The following is a 27204-nucleotide window of genomic DNA, read 5'->3' as shown; positions in this document are numbered from 1 at the left end:
ATTATCAAACCAACTGTAGTGATGGTACCAAAAGTGCAAGTTTGGATCAATAACTATTTATTCCTACTAATTTTTGCTATGATACTGTCATTCAATTAATTATTGAACACATTTAAATTTTCTGGAAGTCAAAATCTTATCTGACTAATGATGATAATAATGACAATAATAATAATTGTAACAACAACAATACTAATAATAGTAATAGTTTAAAAGTTACATTTGGCTTAAGAATTTATCATGTAAAAGTTTTCTTTTATTTAAAGGACACAGCTGAATCCAGTGACATATTGAACTAAAAAAAAGTGGAAATTGGAAATAGATTTATAGTACAAGATAATCTTTGCCAAATTAAATCTAACAGATGAAAAGCAAGTGAAAATGTTGTAAACCTTTGGGCAACATATACACTTTATTACTTAAAATCTCATCGTTGCACTTTTAAATAGCCATTAAGGAAACTCCTTCCTTTGAGAATAAAAACCAACCTATAAATCTAGACCTTTTATCTACAAACACAATCAGACTTTTAAAAAATATGCTGAGTACCTACTAATTAGGTAGTCACTTCTAAATGTCTAGAAAATACATGCATTTCCCCAGCCCCCAGATAATTAATTCCCCCACTTAATTCCTTAAATTGATGCCAGGAATCCTTCTTGAAAGTACATAGTGAGGCAGAGAAAAAAAATGTTGCAAGAATGAGGCCCTTTATTATTCTAGTTTCTCGAATAATCCACTAGACCTTTGAGTAACTCATCATTTCTGGGTGGCCGTTCTTTTCTTTCTTTTCCAGGTCTTGCACAATATAGTGGCGACCCCAGAATAGAATGGCACTTGAATGCCTTCAGCACAAAAGATGAGGTGATCGAAGCTGTCCGAAATCTACCATACAAGGGAGGAAATACACTAACAGGTATGTTTTGTTTAGGCCTCATTTTTAGCAATATATTTTGCCGAAGAATGTTTTATTACTTTAGTCTGCTTAGTAAGACTTAGGATAGTGTTTTTTGAAATCAAACCAGCATCTAACATTCTCAGATGGCTCTTTTCTCAAACTGAGCTTTAAGAGTTAAAATCCAGACATCTCATTCCTTTCGCTATATATGAATATAACGTCCCAGGAAGGGCTTGGTTGCCCTAGGAGAGAATGGATCAATCCCTAAGGCTTCAGGAGCTGTCTTAACCATTGCCAGTTCTTTTTCCTTCCTGTCTTTTCAACTGTTTTCTCCTCCAGCGACCCATGAAATAAAAACAAATTCCTACCTTATTTTCAAAGGAGGTATTTTCTTTGCCTTTATCCTCAATCAGTAATTATCATGAAAACAGTAGTTATCATTTGTGGATCTTTGGCTCACTGGTATTTTTGATAAACGAAGAACGTAAGACTATTTAGATTACAATTATCCTAGCCAAAGGGATTATCAAAGGTCTTAACTAATACATGCTGTTTCCTTTCACAGGCACACAACCTAGATACTCAGTTAAAACAATGTAGATGCTGTCATTGACTTTTAAGCAAACCACTGAAATCCTGATAATTGCTTTGCTGATTTGAAGTATAATCTAATGGGTTTTTGTTAATACAACAACAAATATATTAAACACAGATACTATAAGGATATTACAGTGTGTTTTTTTTCTGGGTAAAAAGTGTCACACTCAAAAGTTAGGAGTTCAATTATTATTTTAGATTTGCCATCACTACCCCTGAAAAACAGAGAGAGAAAAGATTTTTTTTTTGGTTCTTTAGACCATCATGAACAAAATTGAAAATGTAGTGATAATATTTGGAACAGTTATCATTGGGTGGGTATTCTTGCTTTATCCTAAATTATAAAGATTTAGACTTTCTTGTAAAAGATCTGTCAACATCCATTGGCCATGAATTCAATGTTCTTTATAAAAGCTGGTTTCTGAAATGATGCAGTATTCAGTTATTTTTATTACCTCTCTCCAGTTGGATATTAATTTTTTATTCAATCTGTCAAGGCAGAAGTTGTTGTAGAAATGAAGATGAAAGTTAGCATCTAATAAAAACCTCTTTAGTTTAATAAGTTACTCATTTTGTGGTTACATTTTGCAGCATTGGAAGGCTTTTTATTAGAGGTGGTTGGTTTGTGTTTATTTTTCCTTGTTTTCTCCCAGGTCTTGCTTTGAACTACATTTTTGAAAATAGTTTTAAACCAGAAGCAGGAGCAAGGACTGGCGTATCCAAAATTGGCATTTTAATCACAGATGGAAAGTCCCAGGATGATATTATTCCACCATCCAGAAACCTTCGTGAGTCTGGTGTAGAACTGTTTGCCATAGGTATGTGTTATTTATAGTTCTGTTTCAACAATGGGCACAGATACACGACCACTTAAAACAATAAGTAAGCAAAGTGCACTTCATGGAAAGCCAGGAGACCTGAGCACTTTCTAGTCTTGGCTCTCATTATAGTTGGTCATATAATCTGAGCCGACCTCCTTACATTTACAATGGAAGTGATGGTTACTGACATGTATCCTATAATATGAAGATCTCTAGGTGAGACACCATACGTAAAATATTGCGAAAAGAATAAAGCTAAATGGTTAGGTACATATATGTTACCTTTTAGTTATACAGGACTTTTCTCTTTAGTATCACGTTGTAGCTATCTCTTCTGTGGTAATACAGGGAGAAACAAATTGATCATTGTCACGGAATGAAGATCCTGCAGCTATTTAAAGAACGTACGCAATTCTAAATATGCAGTATTATTTCTTTGAAACTAACCCATTGCAAGGTATCATGGTGGTGCAAAAGGCTGTGTATGTCACACATGCAGAATCACTGCAAAATATTGAGGTGATGCACCTTGGCTCTTGATTAAAATGTTTACATTTTCTTTGGCAGTAGGAAGGTTTTCTGTTTTGTAGAGATCGACACAACACAAACAAGCCCAGAACAAGACACAGTTCTTCTGACCCATTCCATTTGCTACTCAAAATGTGGTTTCTAGAATGTTTCCCTCAGGAAGTATTTGCTGATCTTCTGTGTGCCAGGTGTTGTGTTGGGTGCTGGGCGCAAAGATAGGCAAGGACAAATCCTTACCAAAAAAATTCCTTCCAAGTCATGATGACCATTTTCTCTTTCCAGTCTGTTTGCAACCAACTGTTTTGTTTGGAAAGGTGAGAGAGAGAGAGATTTGGGACTATCTTCCCCACAACAGTGTTATATAAATTCACACTTGTTGGTTTTAATTAAATGCCGCGAAAAACAGTATTGACATGAAGCTCCTTGCTTCAACATGCGCCGATGTTATTTTGTTATGGTGGACCCAGCTCCAACTGTGCATTTTAGAAGCTATTGGAGAAGTCCTTCAGGCAAGAAACATCAGAGAGATTGATTTCATTTTCAGTTTTTATTTTACTATCCTTTTTTCCAACAAAGGAAATCCCTGCGGAAGACTTACACTAATGGGGGATTAATTTATGTGTTTACTCTCCATTTTGCGGTCTTGTTAATAATGAGTGGATGAGTTTTTAAGGAAAACTTGAAGTGAATTCAGATGTGATTTGGACTTTTTCTCTGGAAATTACCTGAAAATCAGTAGTGTTTATTATCCTATGACCCCCCTAAAGCAAATAGTTGAGAGACAACCATCGCTTTGTTACTCAGTGTGTTGAGGTTGGAAGATAAATTAAATGGCACAGCCAGGCATCTAAGAAGTAATTCATGTTGCCCCAGGTCATGTCTCTTCTTTACTTCTGTGGTACCTTTTTAAAAAACACCCTTAGATGATTGCAGCGTCAGGAATTTATAAAGAAATGCTCCTTGTCTGCTGAAGCCTGGGGAAGAGAAGTCTACTTTCACACCCATAAATCCCACCCCCATGCCTCCCTTTTTCTATTTCTAGAAATAGACTTCATTAACAAATATTTACTCATTTTCATGTGCAGTCTTCTGAGATACAGTGGTTAAGAGCATTTGACTTTGGATCTTGACTGCCTGGGTGGAATCCCAGCCATACACTTCCCGGTTGTGTTTCCTCCAGCAAGTTAATTAACCTCTCTGTGCGTTGGTTTACTCATCTGTAAAATGGGAGGAACAGCAGTGCCAAACTCATAGGGTTGCTTGTGCAGATTAATGTGTTAATCTACAGAAAACCCTGAAGTGCTTGGGGCATAGTAAGCACGTTCTAAATATTAGCATCCATGGCTAAGAAAGACTGGAAAAGTTGCACCAGGGCTGAGGGGTTTCTGTATCACTCTGTCATGGGCTGTATTCCAAACACCCAGCAATAAGTTTGACCTGAGGTAAGCTCAATGCAATAAATACTGTGGAAGAACCGGAGTTCGCCTATTTGCATTAACAAAACGGTGGTGGTTACTATCCAGCCAATTATACCTGCGTATGTTCAAAATTGTTTCCCTTAATACTAAATAATAATAATAATACTGTAATTATAATTATATATTATTTTTATTCTAGCAATATCGCGCAGTTTAAGTAGGATTATTTTATAGAAATTGAACCTGTTTTGACAGTTTAAAATACTGGTTTCATAATTATCGTTTCTGCAATATTCACGCAAAACAGAAGTTAGTTTCAACAACACATCTTCCTGTTAAGATAGACTGAACCCAGTTAAGAGCAGTCATTTAAAAATTATTCTGAAGGAGGCGTTTAAAAAACGTCGGACAGGAGCTGTGCCTTGTTGCAGTAGCAGGTGCTTTGATTGCACAGAGACTGACGAGCTCAGGCTGGGAACAGCTACAGTTGCTTTTTCACCTGAATGTCACGACCCTCCCTGTTGTCCTCACTGCAAGGGGTGAAAAACGCGGATGAGAATGAGCTGCAAGAAATCGCTTCCGAACCGGACACCACGCACGTGTACAACGTCGCGGAATTTGAGCTGATGCACACGGTGGTGGAGAGCCTGACCAGGACCGTCTGCTCCCGGGTAGAAGAACAGGACCGGGAGATCAAAGGTAAAGCGAGTGACCCAGAGCAGCCATTCTGCGCCTGTGGGTAGGACCCGAGCAAGTCTCTCGTGGATTATGAAATGTCGTACTGTTTTTCTCTTGGGCTTTCTCAATAGAGTCCTCCATTCTCCTAAGACTTGAAATCATCAGATTGGAAAGGAGAGGAGATGGGCGACTCTGTGTGAGGGAGGGGTACTTCACTCACTGGATAATTCTCTCCACAGTGTTGCATTGAGACCACCATGGTTTTGTTTGGGTGTTTGTTTTTAATTAAATTTTGGATTTTGAGATAACTGTATAGTCACATAAAGTTGTAAGAATTAATGTAGAGAGGGATTGAGTATACATCACCAGTTTCCCTCGGTGGTGACCTATTGCAAAACCGCAGTACAAGGTCAGAGGCGGGATGCAGTTGGCACTGATGCAGTCAGGCCACATATCATTTGCACCACCACAGGGATCATTCCTGTGGTCCTTTTATAGCCACACTCCTTTCTATCCCTCCCTAGACATCTCCCTGTCCCCTGACAACCCCTAACCAGTTCTCCATCTCTAAATATTTTTCAGTTTGAAAATATTATATAAATGGAATGACGCGTTATGTAACCTTTTGGGGGTTGACTTTTTTCTCTCCCTGGAGATTCATCCAAGTTGTTGCCTGTATCAGTAGCTCCTTCCTTTTTACGGCTGTGGCCTATTCCATGGTATGGATGTACCACTGTTTGTATAAACTTTCACCCATTGAAAGACATCTCATTGCTTCCATTTTTTGGCTGTTACAAATAAAGCTGCTATGAACATTCTTGTGCAGGTTTTCATTTGAACTTATGTTTTCATTTCTCTGGGATAATGCCCGGAGTACAATAGCTATATCATATTGTACTTGCATTTTTAGTTTAGTTTGAATCAAGAAACTACCAAACTATTTTGTGGCCATAGCATTTGACATCCTCACCAGCAATATATGAGTGATCCAGTTTCCATCCATTGTCACCTACATTTGTTATTGCAACTTTTTTCTTTTCTTTCTTTCTTTCTTTTTTTTTTTTTTTTTTTTTGCTGTTCTGATAGGTGTGCATTGATATCTCATTGTGATGATAATTTGAACATCTTTTCACATGCTTATTTTGCATCTGTATATCCTCTTTGGTGAAATATCAGTACTTATCCTTTGCCCAGACTTTAACAGAACGTCTTTTGGTTTTGTTTTTTTTGTTTAGTTTTTAACAGTTGAGTTTTGAGAATTCTTTTTTTATGTTCTAGCTATGAATCCTTTGTTGGACATGTGGTTTGTTTATATCTTCTTCTAATCTGTAGCTTGTCCTTTCATCCTTTTAGCAAGGTCTTCTGCAGAGCCAAAGTTTTTAATTTTGTTGAGGGACTAGGTTGGGCAGCCAAGCAGTAGTTCCCTGAACAAACTTCTCTGAATTTCTTCATGAGACTATCTTACAGCCCAGAATTTCACCCACAAAAAAATATCTCTACATGTGGTTACTGATAAAGCATGCAATCAGTTTGTGGCCAGAGATAGTGTTCAATAATTATGGTTTTCCCCAGTATTATGGTTACTAAACTCCCCTTGGTAAGTGCACCTAGAGGATAAGAAATCCTAAAATTCAAGGACCTTGAACTTTACATGTCCCAAATCTTTTAGGGAATAATTTGCTTTAACATGTAAGTGACACAAAGAGCTTACACAGTGTTTAGCTCATAGAGGGCATTTAGTATGTTAGTTCTTTTCTTATCTTCGTATTTTTAGATATTGGCCATTTGTTGAATTGATATCTTCAGTATAGAGGTTGTGCCCTCTGATGCTTAGAAACACAGGCTCTTGTGTCAAGCTCAAGTACTAATCTCTGATACATGCTAATTGTGAGACTTGAGCGAATTATTTAACTTCATTGTGCCTTGATTCTCTCCCCTACAAAATGGGAATAATAATAATAACTACTGAGAATTAAATGAGATAATACTTCTAAAGAGCTCAGAAGAGTAACTGTAGATGCACATATGCCCAATTCATGTTGTGTTTTTGTTTTTTTACTCTTCTATAGCAGTTTCTTTAAGACAGTTCCTTAGAGTCAAGGACTAGGTCTTATTTAAGTTTGTGTCCTTAGAACCTAACATCAATATTGGTACCTAATAGATGCTTAAATATTGCATGAACAAATGTAGTAATAAATCACTGAATCAACTTAGGATATTTTCTTGGTTCATAAGAAATAATTTTGGGAAAGAGGTTCATTTTATATGTTTCTTTCATTTAGCCTCAGCCCTTGCCACCACGGGCCCGCCTACTGAGTTGATCACTTCTGAAGTCACTGCCAGAAGCTTTATGGTTAACTGGACTCATGCCCCAGGAAAAGTGGAAAAATACAGAGTCGTGTATTATCCCACCAGGGGTGGAAAACCAGATGAGGTAATAAGGAGATCATATTTTCAAACCATTATTTTTATTCTCTCAAGTCTTCTCCAGGAGTAAGGATAAGACAGAAATGGATACATGCATATATATATATATATATATATATATATATATATATATATATATATAGAGAGAGAGAGAGAGAGAGAGAGAGAGAGAGATTATTCTGTCACAAACATGTAAAATTATTTGGCTTAAATACATTTCCATGTGTCCATATTGTTCTCCCATCTTTCTGAGTAATGGTATTTATATCTCCTCTCACCTCCATCAAATAACCCTCAGAACTGGTCATGTATCCCTTTCTAACTTAACTTATTTTGACATTTTTTTTTCTTTTGAACATTAATGAGTTCTAAAGCAAAAGAGATCAGTAGTTAGTTTTCTGGTCAGAACTCTCTTTTGCTATTGATGTATTCTTTTTACTTTGGAAATGGTCTGAACTTGCTGCATTAATGAAGTCTGTGTGTTCCAAATTGTGTGGTCATAATAATCCTCCGGGGTTTGGGATTTCCTGGATGTTTATGGAGATCAGTGTGATGGAGAAGCATCTGTGGCTGGCGTTTTTCTTAGGTTGGCCATCATAGGACAATACCTACCATGTTTCCCTGAAAATAAGACCTAGCCAGACACTCAGCTCTGATGCGTCTTTTGGAGCAAAAATTAATATAAGACCTGGTATTACATTATATTATATTATATTATATTATATTATATTATATTATACCCAATATTATATTATATTATATTATATTATATTATATTATATTATATTATATTATATTATAGACCCAGTCTTATGTTATAGTAAAATAAGACCGGGTCTTATATTAATTTTTGCTCAAACAGATGCATTAGAGCTGATGGTCCGGCTGGGTCTTATTTTCGGGGAAACACAGTATTGCCAGATGATTGGATTCTTCCCAGTTCCTACCTTTGAGACAGCAATTCACAATAAATGTGTTAAAATGTGATGAAATCTCTCTCTCTTTTTTTTTTTAAAGTGCTAACCTATTATTGTTCTAACCCCTTACTGACCTCTGCATGTTTCACAATTTTCTTCTGTGTTATGACAGGAGTTAGGACTTTCTTTTAAGTGTTAAAGAAATAGATCATGGAGCTTTCAATCATCTGGACTTAAAAAAAATCAGAGTGCTTCCAATGGTTTTATCTTTTTCATAACTAATAAAACTTTTAAATGCGTCCCAAAGCTCTATGGAAAAATATCACATGTCAGCTGTTATTAAGTGATGTGATTAGAATGGGAATGACGCAATTTCCATCAGATAGGAATTGATAAAGGACTTTTGGACATCTGCCATAAACGGTGCATCACATGGTGTAGGCATTCAAGGAAAACTGACGGCCGCAGTGGAAAGGAAGATGTGGCACAAATAAAATATTTAATGAAATATTCTTGCTGGTGATATTTCTGCTTTGTGATTTCAATTCTGCATGTGAGATATTCGATAGTCTCATTCCTCAAACTGTTCTTAAAACAGGTGGTGGTGGATGGAAGTATATCTTCCACGGTGTTGAAAAACTTGATGTCTCTGACTGAATATCAGGTAGCAGTCTTTGCAATCTATCCTCACACTGCTAGTGAAGGCCTACGGGGAGCCGAAACCACACGTATGTATTGAATTCTACCCCACTTCTGACTGTGTAGCATTGCGTAGGTGGCCTTTCCTCCATTGGAGTTCTGCGCAGGTTGTATCAACGGACATCCTGAATCAAATTCCTAGAAAAGGGTTGTCATGAAATATTGAGTGATGAACCAAGCCCTAAGCTTGAATTTCTCAGTAGAAGTAGAGAAAGAGCTCTGTAGCTCTCTTGACCAGTAGAATAACAAAGCAATTACATGTCATCTATTTTTATTATTCATATCATTGTAATTAAAACAAGCTTCTGGATACTAGTAATTCCTTACCTGTCCATGATCATGAGTGTGTGTGTGTGTACACATGCACACACACACACACACAGACACACACACACTCAGACAATCCTGAGAAAAGATTACCCACTCGTTTAGTTATTTCAAGCATTAACTGAGGTCCTGTTCCATGCTAGGCACTATGCAAAGTAGGTCTAAAAACTCTGCCTCTGATAGAACAATAGCAATATAAACAGCACCAATAACAATGTGTGAAGCAGTATGATAATCACACTTCATGTCCAACATATTGTAGGATTTATCCCTGGCAGTAACTGCTTTTCAGAAATACCGGAGATGCCAAAAAAATGTATGCAGGTGGACACTTTTGTTAACATTGCTCAAGCAGTAGTTCACCGTTATCAGAAATGTCTGGACGCTGATGGGAACCATTGTGAGCACCTCCTGTCATTGCAGAAGTCACACGTGACTTGTACTCATCTTTTGTTATCAGTATATATTGAGTATTACAATTTTAATACAGTTTTTCTTTCTTAAAATGTGTATACATTTTTTTGGCACCCTCTGTGTTTTAGTGACAGTTCCTACCCTTAAGTAACTTTTTATCTAGTAAGGGAGGGAATGCAAACCAAAGGTATGCACACCAATTAGTGCAGTGAAGTGCTACAAGTCTTCCAGCAGAAGTGTGACAAGGAACTGCATGTGTAAGCAGAGTCCTGAACTTGACTTTGTGGTTGGAAAAGCTGGCAGAACCCAGGTATCGAGGGCCTAGAATTACATTTGAAAACAACATTTCATAGTTTTCTTTGACATGGGCACTTGCAATTTATCCTTAATCTCTTTATCTCAACCTCTCCAATATGACCAATCTCATTTCTTGATTATTCCATTTTTTCTCAGACCCTCTTGCTATTGACTTACTCACGGCTCATCAGAGTCCCTGATTGAATGTGTCAAGGAGTAGTCATTCATTTGCATATTTGTTCATCCAGCCAACTATTCTGTCATTTATTAAGTGACCCCACACCTATTTTTAGTGGCGGCTGCATGTCACACAATGCTTGTAATGGGCATAAAGTGATGGCCAGGATGGTCTTCTTGCCCTTGACAAACATGCCCATCACTGTAGTGGGTTATAAGAAACAAGAAGATGTCACTCCAGCTTTAAACAGTCACTATGTTTATCTTCCCAGAAGGCTATGTGAACAGATTTAAGGATGAAAATTATCTGAAAAATAAGCTATGTTTACTTAGTAGATACTAGCGCAGAGATACTTTGAAATAAGCAAGCACACTGACAGATGGCTGAATGTTGAAAAAAAAAAAAAATCTCCTCTTGCAGTTGCTTTACCCATGGCTTCCAACCTTGAACTATATGATGTGACTGAGAACAGTCTGAGGGCAAAATGGAATGCAGTGGCTGGAGCATCTGGATACCTGATTCTCTATGCGCCTCTCACAGAGGGTCTGGCTGGGGATGAAAAAGAGGTAACCATCTGCTGCCCACTAGAGGGCAAGAATTGTTGACTTCCTTAAAAAATATATATATATTTTACTGTAAAAATTGAATGTACAAAATATAGAATGTTCACATTAGCAAAAGGAAAAAAAGTCATTTGTAACGTCACCACCTAGAAAGAGCGATGGCTAACATTTAGTTCAGTCTTTTTCAGTGCATTTGTAACAACACCAAATGGGAATGATTGGGTAGTCTTCTGTTTTCGTTTTGTATATTGTGAATATCTTTCCATACCATTAAATAATAGTTTGTATAGGCATTTTGAACAGCTTTATAGTATTCTATTGTTGGTTTGTACCAGGTCATGTTCAATTAATCTTATGATATTGGACATTTAAATTATTTGCTGTATAAATACGCTGTTGTCACCAATTTTAAACACATAACATTGCATGGTTGTCTGATTATTTCCTTAGGCTAAAGTACTAGAAATGGAGTTTCTTTTTTCAAAGGATATGCCAATTATTAAGGCTTGCACTAGGTATTACCAAATGACTCTAGAGAAATTTTATATAATTTATATTGCTATATGCAATTCACAAATGGCTGTTTCCCCCTATGTATACTGACTTAGAATTTTCTTTTTACTAATTTTAGAGGTAGGCAAATGCATCTCATTGTTGATTGTTTTGCATTTATTCCATTTTAAATGATGAATGTTTGGTTTTTGAATGATTTATTTTAGTTCTCACTTTTAATTTTTAGGGAACAATGACTGTAATACAGATGTCCAAGAAACAAAGAGGTGTCTATGATACTAGGGAATGTCTTGACCTGGCAGGTGGAGTGGGTAAACGAGGGAGCTCAGAACTTGATTGTGGTCTAAAATCTTCCTCATGACAGAAATCTTGAGGGACAAAAATATGGTGAATCTAAGTGTCAAGTACAGAGTGTTGGTGACTTGTGTTCTTTTATTTGCAAGGTTTGGGTAGCTTTTGCACATTTGGATAGAACGTTGATTTGAGTTAATTTGGCAGAAGGGAAACTTAAAATGATGCTAGAAAAATGCTCAGCTTCACCAGGAAAGAGACAAATAAAAAAGAAAATGATACCAGTTCATACCCAATAGATTAGCAAACAGTGTTTTCAAGTCTGATGATAATACTACATATTAGTGAGCAAATAAGGAAACAGAATAACTCATGTAAATAGATACAGTTGCTTTGGAGAATAATTTGAAATATTTCATCACACAGTTTTTTTTCAGATACATATCACAGGGAAACATCCTACAAAGATTTTTCAGTGCAGGTACTAGTCAGAACAAAATATTGCAGACAACTGACATGTTCATCAATAAAGGAATGGAAAACAGTGGCATATTTACACAAAAGAATACCATAAAAAAATTAAAACAATGTCGACTCTGTCCCTGTGAATCAACATGGGTAAACCTTGAAACATAATATTGATAGAGAAAAAAATTATAAAAATGTTATGTTGATATGGTCCCATTTATGTACATTGTTAAACATATAGGACCATATATTATTTACAGATATATACATATGTATGTAGAAGTAAAAAAATGGATCAATAAGGGTGGAGGTAGTAAATGGAAAAAATGAGAAAGAACTTCTGTTTTATCTGAATATATTAATTATTTCTAAAATAAGGTCTAAAGTCAATACTACAAAATGTAGACATTTATTAAATTTGAGAGGTGGGTGCATCAGGGTGTATTATAGTATTTGCTCTAAATTTCTATTATATATGTTGAAATATTTTAAAGTTAAAAACTTTAATTTGACAATGACACTGGCAGTTATATGACGAGACTGTCTATGGAGATATTTTCCTTCCTTCCGAAACAAAAATATAGCCGTCCTGTTAGGCAGCTGTCACTCAGTTGTCACACAACTGAGAATGTTGGCTAGTTTGACTGACTCCAAGGGTCATAAAAATCATCCCAGAATCAAAAAGCAAATTGCCAACTTGGGAATCCAGGTGGACTTATCTCTTCTGAATCCAGGAAGGGACTTGCCATGCAAGTGGCTAGGACCCTTTGTTGAATGGGCAACAAAATTTGTTCAGCCGAATTGGGTTTGAAGCAAAAATGGGGCATCCAGCCAGGGGACTGGTTAGACTTAGCCAAGTGGTAAGAGATGCCCCCTTGGCACTGCCCCCAGCATGCTGGTCCGGAGCTTACACTGTTTCTAGAGAACATTTCTGATTCAATTCCACCCACATTCATCTGGGGATCAAATATTCAACACTGTTATTCTCACTGCAACTACCACTTGTCCAGATGTAAAGAGTTATCCTAAATCAGCATGTGTGGGTCTGTTTGGTTTTATATGGTTCCATAGCATCTGTTCCTAATGTAAAATGACACGAGACAATGCACACATTATGACTGAAGCCTGTTTGATGAAGGGGTTGTGAGGAGACCGTCTTATTCTGGGAAGTCGCACCTTCATTCAGTTTCCCTCTGAGGAGCATGAATAATACACTTGGGCAAACAACCTGATAACATGTGTTCTTTTCAGATGAAAATTGGAGAGACCCACACGGATATTCAACTGAGTGGGTTGTTGCCCAATACAGAATACACAGTTACAGTTTATGCTATGTTTGGAGAAGAGGCCAGCGATCCTGTTACAGGACAAGAAACAACATGTGAGCAGTTCCGTCATTCAGATGAAATGTTGTATAATAAAAGCCCAAATCAACATTGGGAGTCTGAAATGGAAATATCACTTTAGATGGAAACCTCTTAAGAGCTAATTGTAACTTCAGAAAAATGTATATTTTGGGATGTATAGTACCGCATAAGGAATATGGTCAATAATATTGTAATAATATTGTATGGTGCCAGGTAGGTACAAGATTTATTGGGGGAAATCACTTCTTTAACCATATAAATGTCTAACCGCTGTGCTGTACATCTGAAACTAATATAAAATAATATTGAATGTCAATTGTAATTGAAAACATTTTTAAAAAGAAAATATGTATTTCATTTAAGGAAAAGAAATGTGTTTCTTCTAGTCTTGTTATTATGAGTCGATATGAATACTAGAACTGAACTTTGGTATTCTGTAACCACTGACGTCTTTATCTGAATCTAAACGCCAGATCAGAATATAGGGGAAAGAACATGGGCTTTGAAATCAGAGTAGCCAAGATGCGAATCCCAGCTCAAGTCGTATTTTAACTGGCTGACAATGGGCAAGTGATACAACTTTTTCGAGTCTATAAAAGGAGGAATAGTGGTAGTATAGGTGAAAGCACTTAGCACATAGTTACTCAATATTTCTGTTTTCCCCCACTAATATAAAAACACTTTTTTTCTAACAATCTTTTTTTTTATTTCAGACTATTATATTACTATTACATAGTATTTTTTTTTATTGAGTAAAAATTTTATTAGCAAGTCTAATTTTGGCTAAATGTAGAGTTCTTAATATTTTTAGAAAAGGTTTATCTATTGTCGACTGGAAAAACAGAATCAATTGGTATTCTGTCACCTAAAGGATTTATTCAGGAAATATAAAGGATTGCAATCCAGTGGGTACTGATGTGGTTAGCTAGCTACATGTGCATACTGACCCAGACAAAGACGGAGTAGATACTTTATAGAGGGGAAGAGGAAGTTAAGGGAAGGAGCTGTTACTACCGTAGAACTCCTTAGTAAACATACAGCTCTTCCTGTAGGGCTCCCTGGATGACATACAAAGGTCAGGCAATTAAGTTCATGAACTCATCCTAGAAAAAGTGCTCCATACCTTATTGCTGAATATCACTGTGGTCACCTTCAAAGTACTCCCCTTGGAAAGCTATGCACCGGCGCCAGTGCCTAGTCCACCTTTCAAAGCAATTTTGGAACTCTTTTTCTGAAATGGCCATCAGAGCTGTCATCATATTACCCTTGATGTCCTGAATGTCATCCAAATGTCTTCCTTTCAATATTTCCTTTATCTTCAGGTAAAGAAAGAAGTCATTGGGGCCAGGTCAGGTGAGTAGGGAGGATGTCCTAATATAGTTATTTGTTTACTGGCCAAAAACTCCCTTACAGACAGTGCCGTGTGAGCTGGTGCATTTTCGTGATGGAAGAGCCATGAATTGTTTGCGAAAAGTTCAGGTTGTCTAACTTTTTCACGCAGCCTTTTCAGCACTTCCAAATAGTAAAGTTGTTTAACTTTTTGTCCAGTTGGTACAAATTCATAACGAATGATCCCTCTGATAGCAAAAAAAGTTAGCAACACCGGTGCAATAAGTTCACAAACTTAATTGTCAGACCTCCTAGAGTGCAAGAGCTCCTCCCATAAGCCTTAGCTCCGCCCACAGACCCTCCTCGTTGGTTATGTCCAGGTTAAAGTCTGTCATAATTTTATAATTTATCTATTTTATTAAAAAATATTGTATGGACAAAATACTACCCTGGCATACTTATACTGCTTTGTCAGGTAGCATTAAAAATATGACTCTTTCCATGGTGTTTTGAAACATAAGAAAGTACAGCAAGACTCAGGATCTTGCCCATCCCTCTGAGCCTTGGGAGGAGGTGAATAGCACAATTTCTAGCATGCTTTTGTCTTTAAGATTCTACTTGGGAAATATATGTAGAAGTTTAATGAGAAGGAAAGAAATTTTCTCCCACATTCATTCTTTGTTAGTCAAGGATGAAGAAAGACAAATGTAATTAAAAGAACAAATAAACAACCCCCCCTCAAAACAAGCAAACAAACAAAAAAACAAACAAAAAAAAACCAGAAAAACTAGGAGAGCCCAACACAGAAGAAAATAAATGAATTATGCCAGAAGGCATCTAATATATTAGTTGACTTAAGTGAATTTTGGGACTCTGTCAATTTGAAAGTAAAACTTTTCTCAACTGTCCTTTCACTCAGAATACTCATTTTTTTTACGTTAAAAAAATGTTCATGACTGTTTTCCACAATTGGTAGTTGATTAAAAATTTTTTAAAAGGTTTTTAAAAATAATGTCCTGCGTACTTGTTCCTGAGACTGGCATTTTTATGTACTAAGAAACTAGACATCGTTCCATCGTACTGCTGAGTTTAACTACACTCCAGAAAAATTTAGAGCAAAGTGTGCACAACACTTAAAATAATTATATTGCTTTTCTCTCTCCTATGCTTTCTTTCTCAATACCTAAGAGTAAGTATTGAGTCACTAAGTCTTAATAGGCTCTTTATTGTCAAATAATCAATATTGATTAAATTAATGAAAGAATTGGCTTTAGGGATGAGGAAACATACTTTGTACTATGAATGACATTTGTCATTCTTTATTTTCTTGGTTTTTGCTCTGCTCGTTCTATCAGCACTATACCACAGGCTCTTGAATCAATTGATTAGTTGCTTAGTTTAACTCTAACTGCTTTTCTGCTCGTTCTAACTGTGACCTTGGCCAAGTTACCTCAATTTCATGATCTGTATAATGCGGACACTTGTAACTTTTTTCTTGCGGTTTAATGTAAGCATTTAATGAGATAACACGTGCTGCATCTCAGGCTCATAGAAAGCATGTAATAAATCTTTACAATTGTTTTTACTTGAATCTGTAAAAGCTCATGAAACTCTCAAAGATTATCAACACATTTTAATCTGTTGAGTCAGAAGAGGGTCCTTGAAAAAATACAAAACATTATGGGATTGATAGGAATTTGCGGAAATGCCAACACCTCTTTAAATATTTTTTAAAACAATAGCAAAGTGTTTATTTGTATCTAGTCTCACAGAGTCACCAAGATTCATTTAAGCAGGAATCCTACTCATTGATTCAATAAATATTTATTGAGTACTTGTACATTAGAGATAAAACCAAGAACAGAATCCAACCAAATTCCCTAACCCTCTGAGATTATAATATATTGGAGGAGAGACAGCAGACTCATAAATATGCAATACAAATGAACAAGTCAGGGAAGGGAGAGAAGTAGCATGGAGTGGAAGGATTATTTTACATAAGATCATGGAAAGCCTCACTGTGAAGGTGACAAATGTTCAGAAACCTGAATCTTGGCTGACTCCAAAGTGTTTGGCCAGAGCAATGGGAAGAATGGAATTTTCATGTGCTCAGAGGGAGAGACTGAGAGAAGATTGGGAGAGGCAACAGGAGTCAGTGGTTCAGTTTTGGGCATGTTTGCAAATACCTGATAGATACCTAAGTGGAGATGACAGATGGATATCATCCCCACTCATTTTACACCTGAGAAATTGTGGAGTGGAGAAGTAGAATAACTTCGCCAGAATCCTGTGACAGTTGAATGGAATCGCTAAGATTCAGTTTTAGGTGTCCTGGTTTTTGATCTGTTAGGTTGCTTCTGTACATCAGGCTTTAATAATAACATTGACTAGAGAAGAAAGGCAGAGAAAATTTCCCTAAATCTTATTAATTTCTAAGCATGTCTGATTTATTACTACTGGTCATTCCTTACAAGGATACTTTTTTCTTTGTTAATTTATTCATTTTCTTTTTTTAAACTGAGTAAAACTTTTATTAGCAAGACTAGTTTTGGCTAAATGCAGGGAGTTCATAATATTTTTATGAACTGGGTGAAAATTTTAATTTGTAAGTAGCTCAGAAGCCAAAGATGCTGTTTTATTTTATTTTTGTCTTTTTTACCTGTATATTATTTAAATTTTTAATTATTTTCTATTCCATTTACTTCAAAGTGCCCTTAAGTCCACCAAGGAACCTGAGAATCTCCAATGTTGGCTCTAACAGTGCTCGGTTAGCCTGGGATCTAACTTCAAGAAAGGTCACTGGTTATCGAATTGTATACAACAACGCAGATGGGACTGAAATCAATGAGGTAAGCTGTGGAACATGATGTCTGGTTTTCCTCTGGTTGTGTATTTGTTTCTTTATGGCTGCATAATCAACCATCCCAAAACATAGTAGCTTAAAACAATGCTAATTATTTTCTGTTACAGTGTCTGTGGGTCAGGAGTTAGGGCTTGGACATATAGCTGTGGCTTGAGATCACTCATGCGATTGTAGCTAGATCATGGCTGGAGCTGGTGTCATCACCATGGCTGTGTTCATGTCTGGTGGCTGATCTGGGAAGACGAGATCAGCAAGGAGCTGGAGCAGAGTCTCTGAGAAGATTCTTCACATGCTTCCTCCAGCATGGCAGCTTTAGGGGAGCTGGACTTTTTACATGTTGGCTCAGGAGTCCCCAGACAAGTGGAGAGAGAGGGAGAGAGAGAGAGAGAGAGAGAGAGAGAGAGAGAGAGAGAGAGAGAGAGAGAGAGAGGTGGCAGCTGTGTCACCTTGAGTTACCTAGCATCAGAAGTCACACAATATCACTGTGACTTCTGCATCACACTCCATTGGTTGCGTTACTGTGCAAAAGTTCTGGCTGTTTGCCACACAAAAGCCAAAACTCAGAGGTGAGGTTGGTGGAAAGAAAAGCAGGTTTACTCCAAAATGGCAGCATTAAGAGAAGACAGTGGGCTCCTTGTCACACAGACCACCTTCCAGCCATTAATACCCCCAAAAGGTTTTATAGACATGCAAGGAGAGGCAGAACAAAGGAAAGAAGTCGATCAGGCAACTTCTGAAAAAAGTCACTTCCCAGAGGCTGGCCTGCCCCAGGGACAGAAGTGGATCCCACGCAGATGCACAAACCTCTCCCAAGTCACCTGCCCAGGCACGCACAAGTCCTGAAGTAAACAGAACCAACCATTGAAACTGGTATGCATAGTAAATGCATAGTAAATAGAATCAGTAAGATTTGGTGGGAAAGGAGGGAAGGCAAGAAAAGGAAAATTTTCAAAAAGTCCCACGCCAAACCACACTGTCAAATCGAATTACACCAGACGTTTAAGTCTCAGACGATACAGTGTCATCATTACAGCAGGAGACATCACAAGTCCCTGTTGGATTCAAGACAAGGAGGAACACAGGTTTTACTTAGGGTGGGAACCATGTGGGATGGGAGATATATGTTGATGTAGCCATCTTTGCAAAGTACCATCTTCCCCATTGGACAGGGATAGGGAAGTATGTATCTTCATATCAGTAGGAAATTGGAAATAATGTCAGTATTATCTAGTTTATCCCTGTGCTTCTGAGTAAATTAGTATCTGAAAGACCCTAGTTAGATGAGCTTAAATTGAAAATTCAATAATTCACATTTTGTGTAGGAATATACTTCCAAATAATGAAATGTATTAGAACCCACAAAGATAAAAGTATCTTGCACTCAGTGACTAAGGCTCTTCAGAAATTCTTGTCTTGGAAATATGTTTTAGCAGGATTGATAGTAAAGTTATTTTTATTTTTTTCCCTTATCTTGGTCCAAGAAGCTAAGACACAGGGAAATATGTTGAATTCATTTCTGTTTTCTGTCCAAATAAAGCAAGTATTTTCATATGCAGATACAAACTTTTTCCTACAGTTAAATCCAATCAGTATTTTGCAGAATGCATACTTGTCTGGTACATTGGGTAATGAATGGACAGTAATTGCACATTTACTAACAGTACAGAAATACTCTTCAACATCTTTCATTAAATCTTCATAATTCCTGAGGGCAAATAATCATTTTTTTTTAATTTACTCTGAACGATTTTTAAAAAAAATTTTTACTGGGGAATATTGGGGAACAGTGTGTTTTTCCAGGGCCCATCAGCTCCAAGTTGTTGTTCTTTCAATCTAGTTGTGGAGGGTGCAGCTCACCTCCAAGTCCAGTCGCCATTTTTCAATCTTTAGGAATTGAACTGGCAACCTTGTTGTTAAGAGCTCGTGCTCTAACCCACTGAGCCATCCGGCCGCCCCGAGGGCAAATAATTCTGATGAAGGTGGGATCTTTTGGGTTAGTTGCTTTGCTTTTCAAGAAAGTAATCTGAAATAGTAAAAAGATTGAAACCAAAACCGCTGAGCTATCAGTGTCTCTTTGTTGTCAGTGATAAATAAACTTCTTCCTCAAGGTTTGCAAGTTTAGCTGTGTAGGAAGATCAGGCAGATAATATAAATAAATGAAGCCTGCCTTTAAAAGGGCAGAAATAGTCACACCTGCAAAGAAATATATCCTCACCTGTTTTTCTTAAAACATGAGGCTAACTTAGGCAATATTTCATTCTCATTGTTTAGACATGAATGTAGGAGAAATTCTCTACGGAAAGAAAGACAGTAAGTCAAGACTGATGATAAGTGACCATGGACAGAGGGCTGCAGTGACAGGGGCTAGGGCTGGGAAGTGCAGACGTGTCCATCCCAGACTCAGCCAGTGTTACCTCCTGCAGATGGTTGCTGCATAGAAATCCAGGCGGGGGCTGCCAGATCTTGCGACCCTTGATCTTCTGACCATAGATTTCTATTTTTAGGTGAAGCTTACCAACTTAAAACTGTTGACTTATAGCAACCAAAATAACACAACAACCATATTCACCAATTAATATTTGTTCACTCTAGAGCATCCTCCTTGGGTAATAATTTTTCATAAAACAAAAATAAACTGTCATATGCATGTACATGGGAGTTATATTTATAAATACAATTATATCATACCATTATTTTTATTGAGGTATAGTTGACATATAACATTATTTTAATTTCAGGTGTAAACACATGACGATTTGATATTTGCATATATTGTGAAAGGATCACCACAATAGGTCTAGTTAACATTCACTTTTTAAAAAAATGATTGTTGTCCTGGTTTTTTAGGGTAGTTTACATTATTTGCCTTTGTAAAGAATGAATGGTCTCAGACTAATTAATATATTTATTGAGAAATATATGTGCATATTTGTAGTGTTTTTTAATCTTGGGGATGCCTTTGGAACTTGTTATTTCTAATTTGTATCGTATTGGGAAATTAGAAAACTATGTTTGGTAAAACTGAATTTAAAATATAAGTAAATGGGGCGGATGGGTGGCTCAGTTGGTTAGAGCGCAAGCTCTGGGTAACGTCGCTGCCGGTTCGATTCCCACATGGGCCAGTGAGCTGCGCCCTCTGCAACTAGAATGAAGTCAATGAGCTGCCGCTCAGTTCCTGGGTAGCCAGATGGCTCAGTTGGTTGTAGCGTGGGCTCTCAACCACAAGGTTGCTGGTTCGACTCCTTGACTCCTGCAAGGGATGGTGGGCTGCACCCCCTGCAACTAATGACGGGCAACTGGACCTAGAGCTGAGCTGCACCCTCCACAACTAAGATTGAAAGGAAAACAACTTGACTTGGAAGAGTCCTGGAAGTACACACTGTTCCCCAATAAAGTCCTGTTCCCCTTCCTCAATATATATATATATATATATATATACACATATACATACATACATGTATATATAAATACATACATATAGGTATATGTGTATATATATATATATATATATATATATATATATATATATATATATACATACACACACACACATATAAATGGACTATGAATGAAAATCTGAGAACATTTTATTTGGGTAAAATGCATAAACTGTGGATTTTGTCACATTTCCATTTTGACGTGTGTGTGTGTGTGTGTGTGTGTGTGTGTGTTCTAATTTCTTAATTCTTAACCATGCAATTGAGACTAGAGGTTGCCGGACAAGTGTCTTTTGTTTAGTGAAATATTATTTAACCTAATCTTGGAATATATGATGTTAAGAGTGAATATTCTTACCACATGTTGCTTTAACTTCTATTAATTTAAGCTTTTATTTATAGACAATGCTGCAATTGGGTTTTTAGGAAATCCCCAAACATTCTAGTATGAACTTTAAAATGTCCCAACTAACATCTACTTAGTATGTACCATGCAACTGATTGAAAAGGCTTTGCTTTTGACCTAATTTATATTTCTCTGCTTCAGTTGCTCTTCCTTCCTCTGTATCTTTTCTTTCTTTTTTTTTCTCTGCATTATCCTTCTGTCCAACTTTTTGGAGACTAAGGAAGAAAAATAAAACCAAGCACTTAAACAAATGTCAGTGATGATGGTGATGATGGTGATGGTGGTGATGGTGGTGGTGATGGTGGCAGCTCAAATACGTTGAGTGCTTATCCTGAGCCAGCTACTGTTCTGAGAGCTTTACAGGCATCGCCTCTTGCAATCCCTACAGAAATAAAAATGCTGCCAACGCATGATTTGTTGAAGCAAGGACAGAAACCATCTCAGATAGCATGTACTGTGAAAGGGTTTGGGGAAATGTGCAGACATCATGGAGAACTAAAGTGCTATATATATACACACTTTTCCCTTTTTTATCTCTTAATGTACTTAAGAATTTGATTTTAACTGCTTTTGTGTATGTTTGATATCTTCACAAAATTTCTATTTGTCACAGATTTGAGACTCAAGGCCTAACTATAAATTTCAGTTAACAGTTTTATGGCTCTAGGAAAGTTAATTAAACTCTTTGGGTTTCAAGTTCTTCATTTGTAAAATAGTTATTATCCATACCTAGGGTTTGGTGATGGGAGGAAGAGGTTCTAAATAAGACCATGAGTGTAAAGTGTCTGACAAATGTCGTAAGTGCTCAGTAAATCTTAGCTATTACAATTTAAAACAACAAAAAGCAATTTGTAAATATAGTTTAGAAGAACATGTCTTGAACTCATATTTTAGGTATGGATTTGTGTTTTCTATGAGTTTAAATAATGAAGCCATAATATAAATAGTGTCTATAAGGATAGGATTTAGGATCTGAAACACTTGCATTTAAATCCTTGGTACTAGCTGGTTTCCCCTTGGGAAAGTTCCTTAACTTTCTGGAGTCTCATTTCCCCCCATCTTCAATTAGGAGTAATAATTAGCTACCCTACAAGGTTTCGTAAGGATTAAGTGAACTAATGCATATAAAGTTTACAGACAGTATCCAGACCAGAGTAAACAGTAAATGCTAAAAACGACCTATGATATTATCAGGTCCAGATTCAGAAGAAGATGCTACATTTCTTTTTCAGTTAACTATTGCTATGTAAGTAACACTCCTGCTTAAGTAAGTTACATGATTATGTAACGGGCAGGGTTCAGCAGGAACAGCTTGCCTCTGCTCCATGAAGTGTCAGCTGGGGTGACTCTTGCATTCATCTGGGAGCTGGCCTGGGCTAGAACTTCCAAGATGAATTCACTCCCATGTGTGAGGTATTTGAAAAGGCTGGGGTGTCTCCCCTCTCCAACAGAGCCTTTCAGGTTTCAAAAAGATGAAAATGGAAACTCTTCTCTAGAGTTGGCACTCTTTTAGTGAACTATAGTTGATATCTCAGAGATGTATATGGTTTCTGGATTGGCTCTTAGTTTAGATTAGCCCCTTATATTCTCTCTTTAAAAGGGGTCTTTGGTGCTTTCATCTTTTTCTTTTATTACTAATTTTTTTATTAGTTTCAGGTACACAAGACAAAATAATACTTAGACATTTATCATGTATATCCCTCACACTGTGTGAACCCCCCTCCCCCATCCACTACTCCTCTGACATCGCACAGAGCCATTACATTTCCACTGTCTCTATTCCTTATGCTGTACTCCGCTTCTTGTAAGTATATACATATATATATATATATATATATATATATATATATATATATATATATATATATATATATATATATAATTATAGTTGGCATTCATTATTGTTCAGCTTCAGGTGTACAGTGCAGTGATCAGGCATCTACATCATCCCTGAGGTGGTCTCCCTAATGGGACAAGTGTCCATCGGATACCCGACAAAATCTTTACAACATTATTGATTACGTTCCCCAAATTAATTTTCAGAACCCCGTGGCCATCTTGTGGTTACCGACTGTTTTCTAATCCTCTCACCTTCCCTCTTATCCCCACCCCCCTCCGATCTAGCAACCTTCAGTTTTTCCTCTATGTCTCTGAGACTTTCTGATTAGTTCATTCACTTATTCTTTTCTTTAGATTCCACATATAAGTGAGAGCATATCGTATTTGTCTTTCTCTGTCTGACTTATTTCACTTAGCATAATGTTCTCTAGGTCCAGCCATGTTGTTGCAAATGGTAAGATTTCTTTCTTCTTTATGACTGCGTAATATTCCATTGTATAAATGTACCATAGTTTCTTACTCCAGTCGTCTTTCATCTTAATTTTTATTTACTTATTCAATTCATTCAAGAAAAATACAGTTCATCGTACAGTAGTGAATAAGCTAAACAAAGTTTTGTCTTCAAGGGGCTTACACTTTCTGCAGGAAATAAGTATGTAAGGAAATGAAATTATTTCGGGCTGTGATTGGTGCTAGGGAGGAAACAAGCAAAGCCAGTCCTAGATAGAAAGAAAAACTCCCTTTGAAAAGGTGAAATTTAAGCCTAGCCTTGAGAGATGAGGACGGGCTAATTTTGAAAAGGGCTAGAGCAACAGGGTCCCAGACAGAATGAATTGCATGTGCAAAGGCCCTGTGGTGAGAAAGACATGGATCTGATGGAAGGTCAGTGTGGCTGGAGTCCAGCAGGTCATTAGGAGTATGGCGGAAAAAAGAAGCAGAGCTCCAGATTATGCAAAGCCAAGCAGTCATTGCAGGGTGCCTGGTTTTGACTGGGAAGGCAGTAGATAGCTAAGGAAAGCTTTAAGTAGGAAAGTGACATGTTTTATATTTTGGTAAAGGTCACTTTGATTGCCATGAACAAATACATACATTGAGCTTAGTCACCTTGCACTTTACCTCAAGTAGCATTAAGATTAGTCATTGATAGTATTATAATGAGTGGATTTTATTGAGATTGCTTCAAAACGTATCTTGAAAACATTTTAAGTGGGACCTTTTTTGGCAGAGTCTGCTTTCAGGTAAATAGGTCCCTTTCTTCAATTCCCCAGAGTATCACTAGGGCAAGGTTATCTTACTATAAGTTTTGTGAGGATTAATTGAGATAATGTATGTAAAATGCTTAGGTGGAGGACACCATTTACTTGACCTATTATATGTCCCTTGTGCTACCGTATTTCCCCGAAAATAAGTTCTAGCTGGACAATCAGCTCTAATGTGTCTTTTGGAGCAAAAATTAATATAAGACCCGGTCTTATTTTACTATAATATAAGACCCAGTCTTTAATATAATTAATATAATATAATATAATATAATATAATATAATATAATATAATATAATATAATATAATATAATACCTGGTCTTATATTAATTTTTGATCCAAAAGATGCATTAGAGCTGATTGTCCGCTAGGTCTTGTTTTCGGGGAAACACGGTTTGTAGCTCAGAGGCCCAAGACCCAACCTCTCAAAGATAAAGCTCTGTTTATTCTTTTTCTGGTCTGAGGGTGGCTTTGCCCAGGGTGTTGTCTTCTAGATCCTGCCCTTATCTCCTTTACTTTACAGTTTCTTTCTTCAAAGTCTGATCTTTGTTCTTCCCTTTTTTCATCCTTCCCTTTCTTTACACCCTTGGTCGTTATCCTCAGGACTTCATCCCTTATGTGCTCTAAAGATATTGGTACATATTTTCCCCAACTATGTCTATCTGTGGAAGATAAAGGAAAATTTCTAATATTTACTATGATCTTTAACATGACTATTACTGGATTCTTCCCCTGCATAGTTGCTCACCTATACATCGCTTAGCAGGAGTTGCTGTGTATTACGTTTTGGAGTCAGCAGAGCTCAGGCAATGGAGCCGAAAATCAGCTGCTCCTAGCAGATCAGGCTGGAAACATATTTATTTATATTAGCATTGTAAATTGTGTGCACTTTGCTTTCTATATCTTTAATGAATGGCAGTAATATTGGTTGCAAAGATCTCCTGAGAATTAACTGATAGGTAATCTACTTAAAGGTATAAGAGTAGAAATGGGTATATATAAACAGACTGGTTTTATCAGTCAGTGATTTCTCTTTTTTCTTTTTCTTTCCTTTTTTTTTTTTTTTTTTGCAGTATTTATAGCTCTGCTGCCAGCCAAATAAACTACAGATAATAATAAAATAATCTCTGTTTCCAGGATGTGGACAGTATCTGATATAGCTAAGATGCCTTCTCTCTTTTGCAGGTTGAAGTCGATCCTGTAACAACATTCCCTCTGAAGGGCCTGACACCCCTCACTGAGTACAATGTTGCCATTTTCTCCATTTATGATGAAGGGCAGTCAGAGCCTCTGACTGGCATTTTTACCACAGGTAAGCTTTACTGTGGTTTGAAAAGTTTCCAAGAATAACTACTGAAACCACAAGCTGGAGCAGCTTCTTCAATTGTGATTTTGCAGACATTGCATTTTAATTTTTGTTTATCTTAATTATTATTAACAAATGAACCATTAGGTGACTAGAATGCATACTGGCTAATTATTTTCTATCAAAGCAAAGGAAAGAGAGAAAGATCATCTAAATTCAAAAGGTGTCAGTTCCATAAAAATGTACATGGTTTTCTTCCTAATCATACACTGTTTCTTTTGTTGTATTGTAAAATTTCCCCAACTTTCTTTCATTTGTATGTGTATATATTACATTGAACTTCCAAAATTGCTTGTATCAAACAGTTTTTGATCAACAAAAATGAGTTTCATACTATTTAACCTAATAGTAGCCAATACTACTAATTATAACCAATTGACATGCCAATACTACTAATAGTAGGCAATTGACTTACAGCCTGAAATACTAATACAACAATATGGAATATTTTAAATACTAAAATAAAAAAATAAGGCATGACTGCATTATTTTCCTTTTCTACATGCCAGTATACCCTGTGGTCACTCAATAAATATCAAACTGTTTTGGCCTCTTGGTGGCAACAATTCTATTGTTTGCTTTCTTATACTTATCATTGATTGCATTTGGAAACAAACTTAGTGCTATACTGAGGAGACGAGAAGGTATCTCGTTGGAGAGAGATGAGAATTAAGCTACATTGAGAAATAATGTGCACAGAAAAAAGTTCAGTAATTCCACCAAATCTCCTGAGGGTTAACCTGAGTTGGAATTCTCATGGTGTCCTATCAAAGAGTCTTAAAAATCTCTGATTTCAAATAATAAAAATCAAGGCCTGACAATTCATTATACTCTCTGTTGTACATCCCAGAAGTGTACAAACAGTGGAATAGAGGAAGGTCTGATGAATTATGTTTCACGTTTGATGGCAGCCATATGAACCAGCTTAAAAGGGTGGAGGTTCTTCTCCAGGATTTAACTTACTACTACCGTGTTTCCCCAAAAATAAGACCAGGTCTTACATTAAGTTTTGCTCCAAAAGACGTATTAGGGCTTATGTACAGGGGATGTCCTCCTGAAAAATCATATTTTCCGGTTAGGTCTTATTTTTGGGGAAACACGGTAGAGAGTGCTTTAGGCACGAAAGTGAACAAAGCTAAAAGGAACGTATGTCAGGCCTCTAGAATACCATTTTGTTAATTTCTTCCAAGTACTTGTACAATATTATCTTTGTAAAATAATGAGTAGTTTTTTTTATAGTTAATGAAAAGAGCCAAATAGAGAACCTAAGAGTTCTGGAAATTATGGGAAAACTTATCAAAT

The 27204-nt window shown here is 36.7% G+C and overlaps 1 protein-coding gene across 4 annotated transcripts in view; it reads left to right on the top strand.

The window, feature by feature from the left end:
• Nucleotides 1–27204, top strand: part of COL14A1 (collagen type XIV alpha 1 chain) — a 199465-nt gene that overhangs the window by 55349 nt on the left and 116912 nt on the right. For all 4 annotated transcript variants that reach the window (XM_019716514.3, XM_019716662.3, XM_074317020.2 and 1 more), the window contains exons 7-15: nt 797–916; nt 2149–2313; nt 4800–4961; nt 7223–7374; nt 8883–9012; nt 10620–10765; nt 13286–13415; nt 17440–17579; nt 25722–25848. In XM_019716514.3, coding sequence (XP_019572073.3) covers nt 797–916; nt 2149–2313; nt 4800–4961; nt 7223–7374; nt 8883–9012; nt 10620–10765; nt 13286–13415; nt 17440–17579; nt 25722–25848 — 1272 coding nt within the window. The remainder of the gene's footprint in view (nt 1–796; nt 917–2148; nt 2314–4799; nt 4962–7222; nt 7375–8882; nt 9013–10619; nt 10766–13285; nt 13416–17439; nt 17580–25721; nt 25849–27204) is intronic.

Source organism: Rhinolophus sinicus, chromosome 6, assembly GCF_057876585.1.
Source record: "Rhinolophus sinicus isolate RSI-liver-muscle chromosome 6, RSI-T2T, whole genome shotgun sequence".
Lineage (NCBI taxonomy): Eukaryota > Metazoa > Chordata > Mammalia > Chiroptera > Rhinolophidae > Rhinolophus > Rhinolophus sinicus.
The sequence above is the reverse complement of the archived record's forward strand: the minus strand, read 5'-3'. Positions and strand labels throughout refer to the sequence as shown.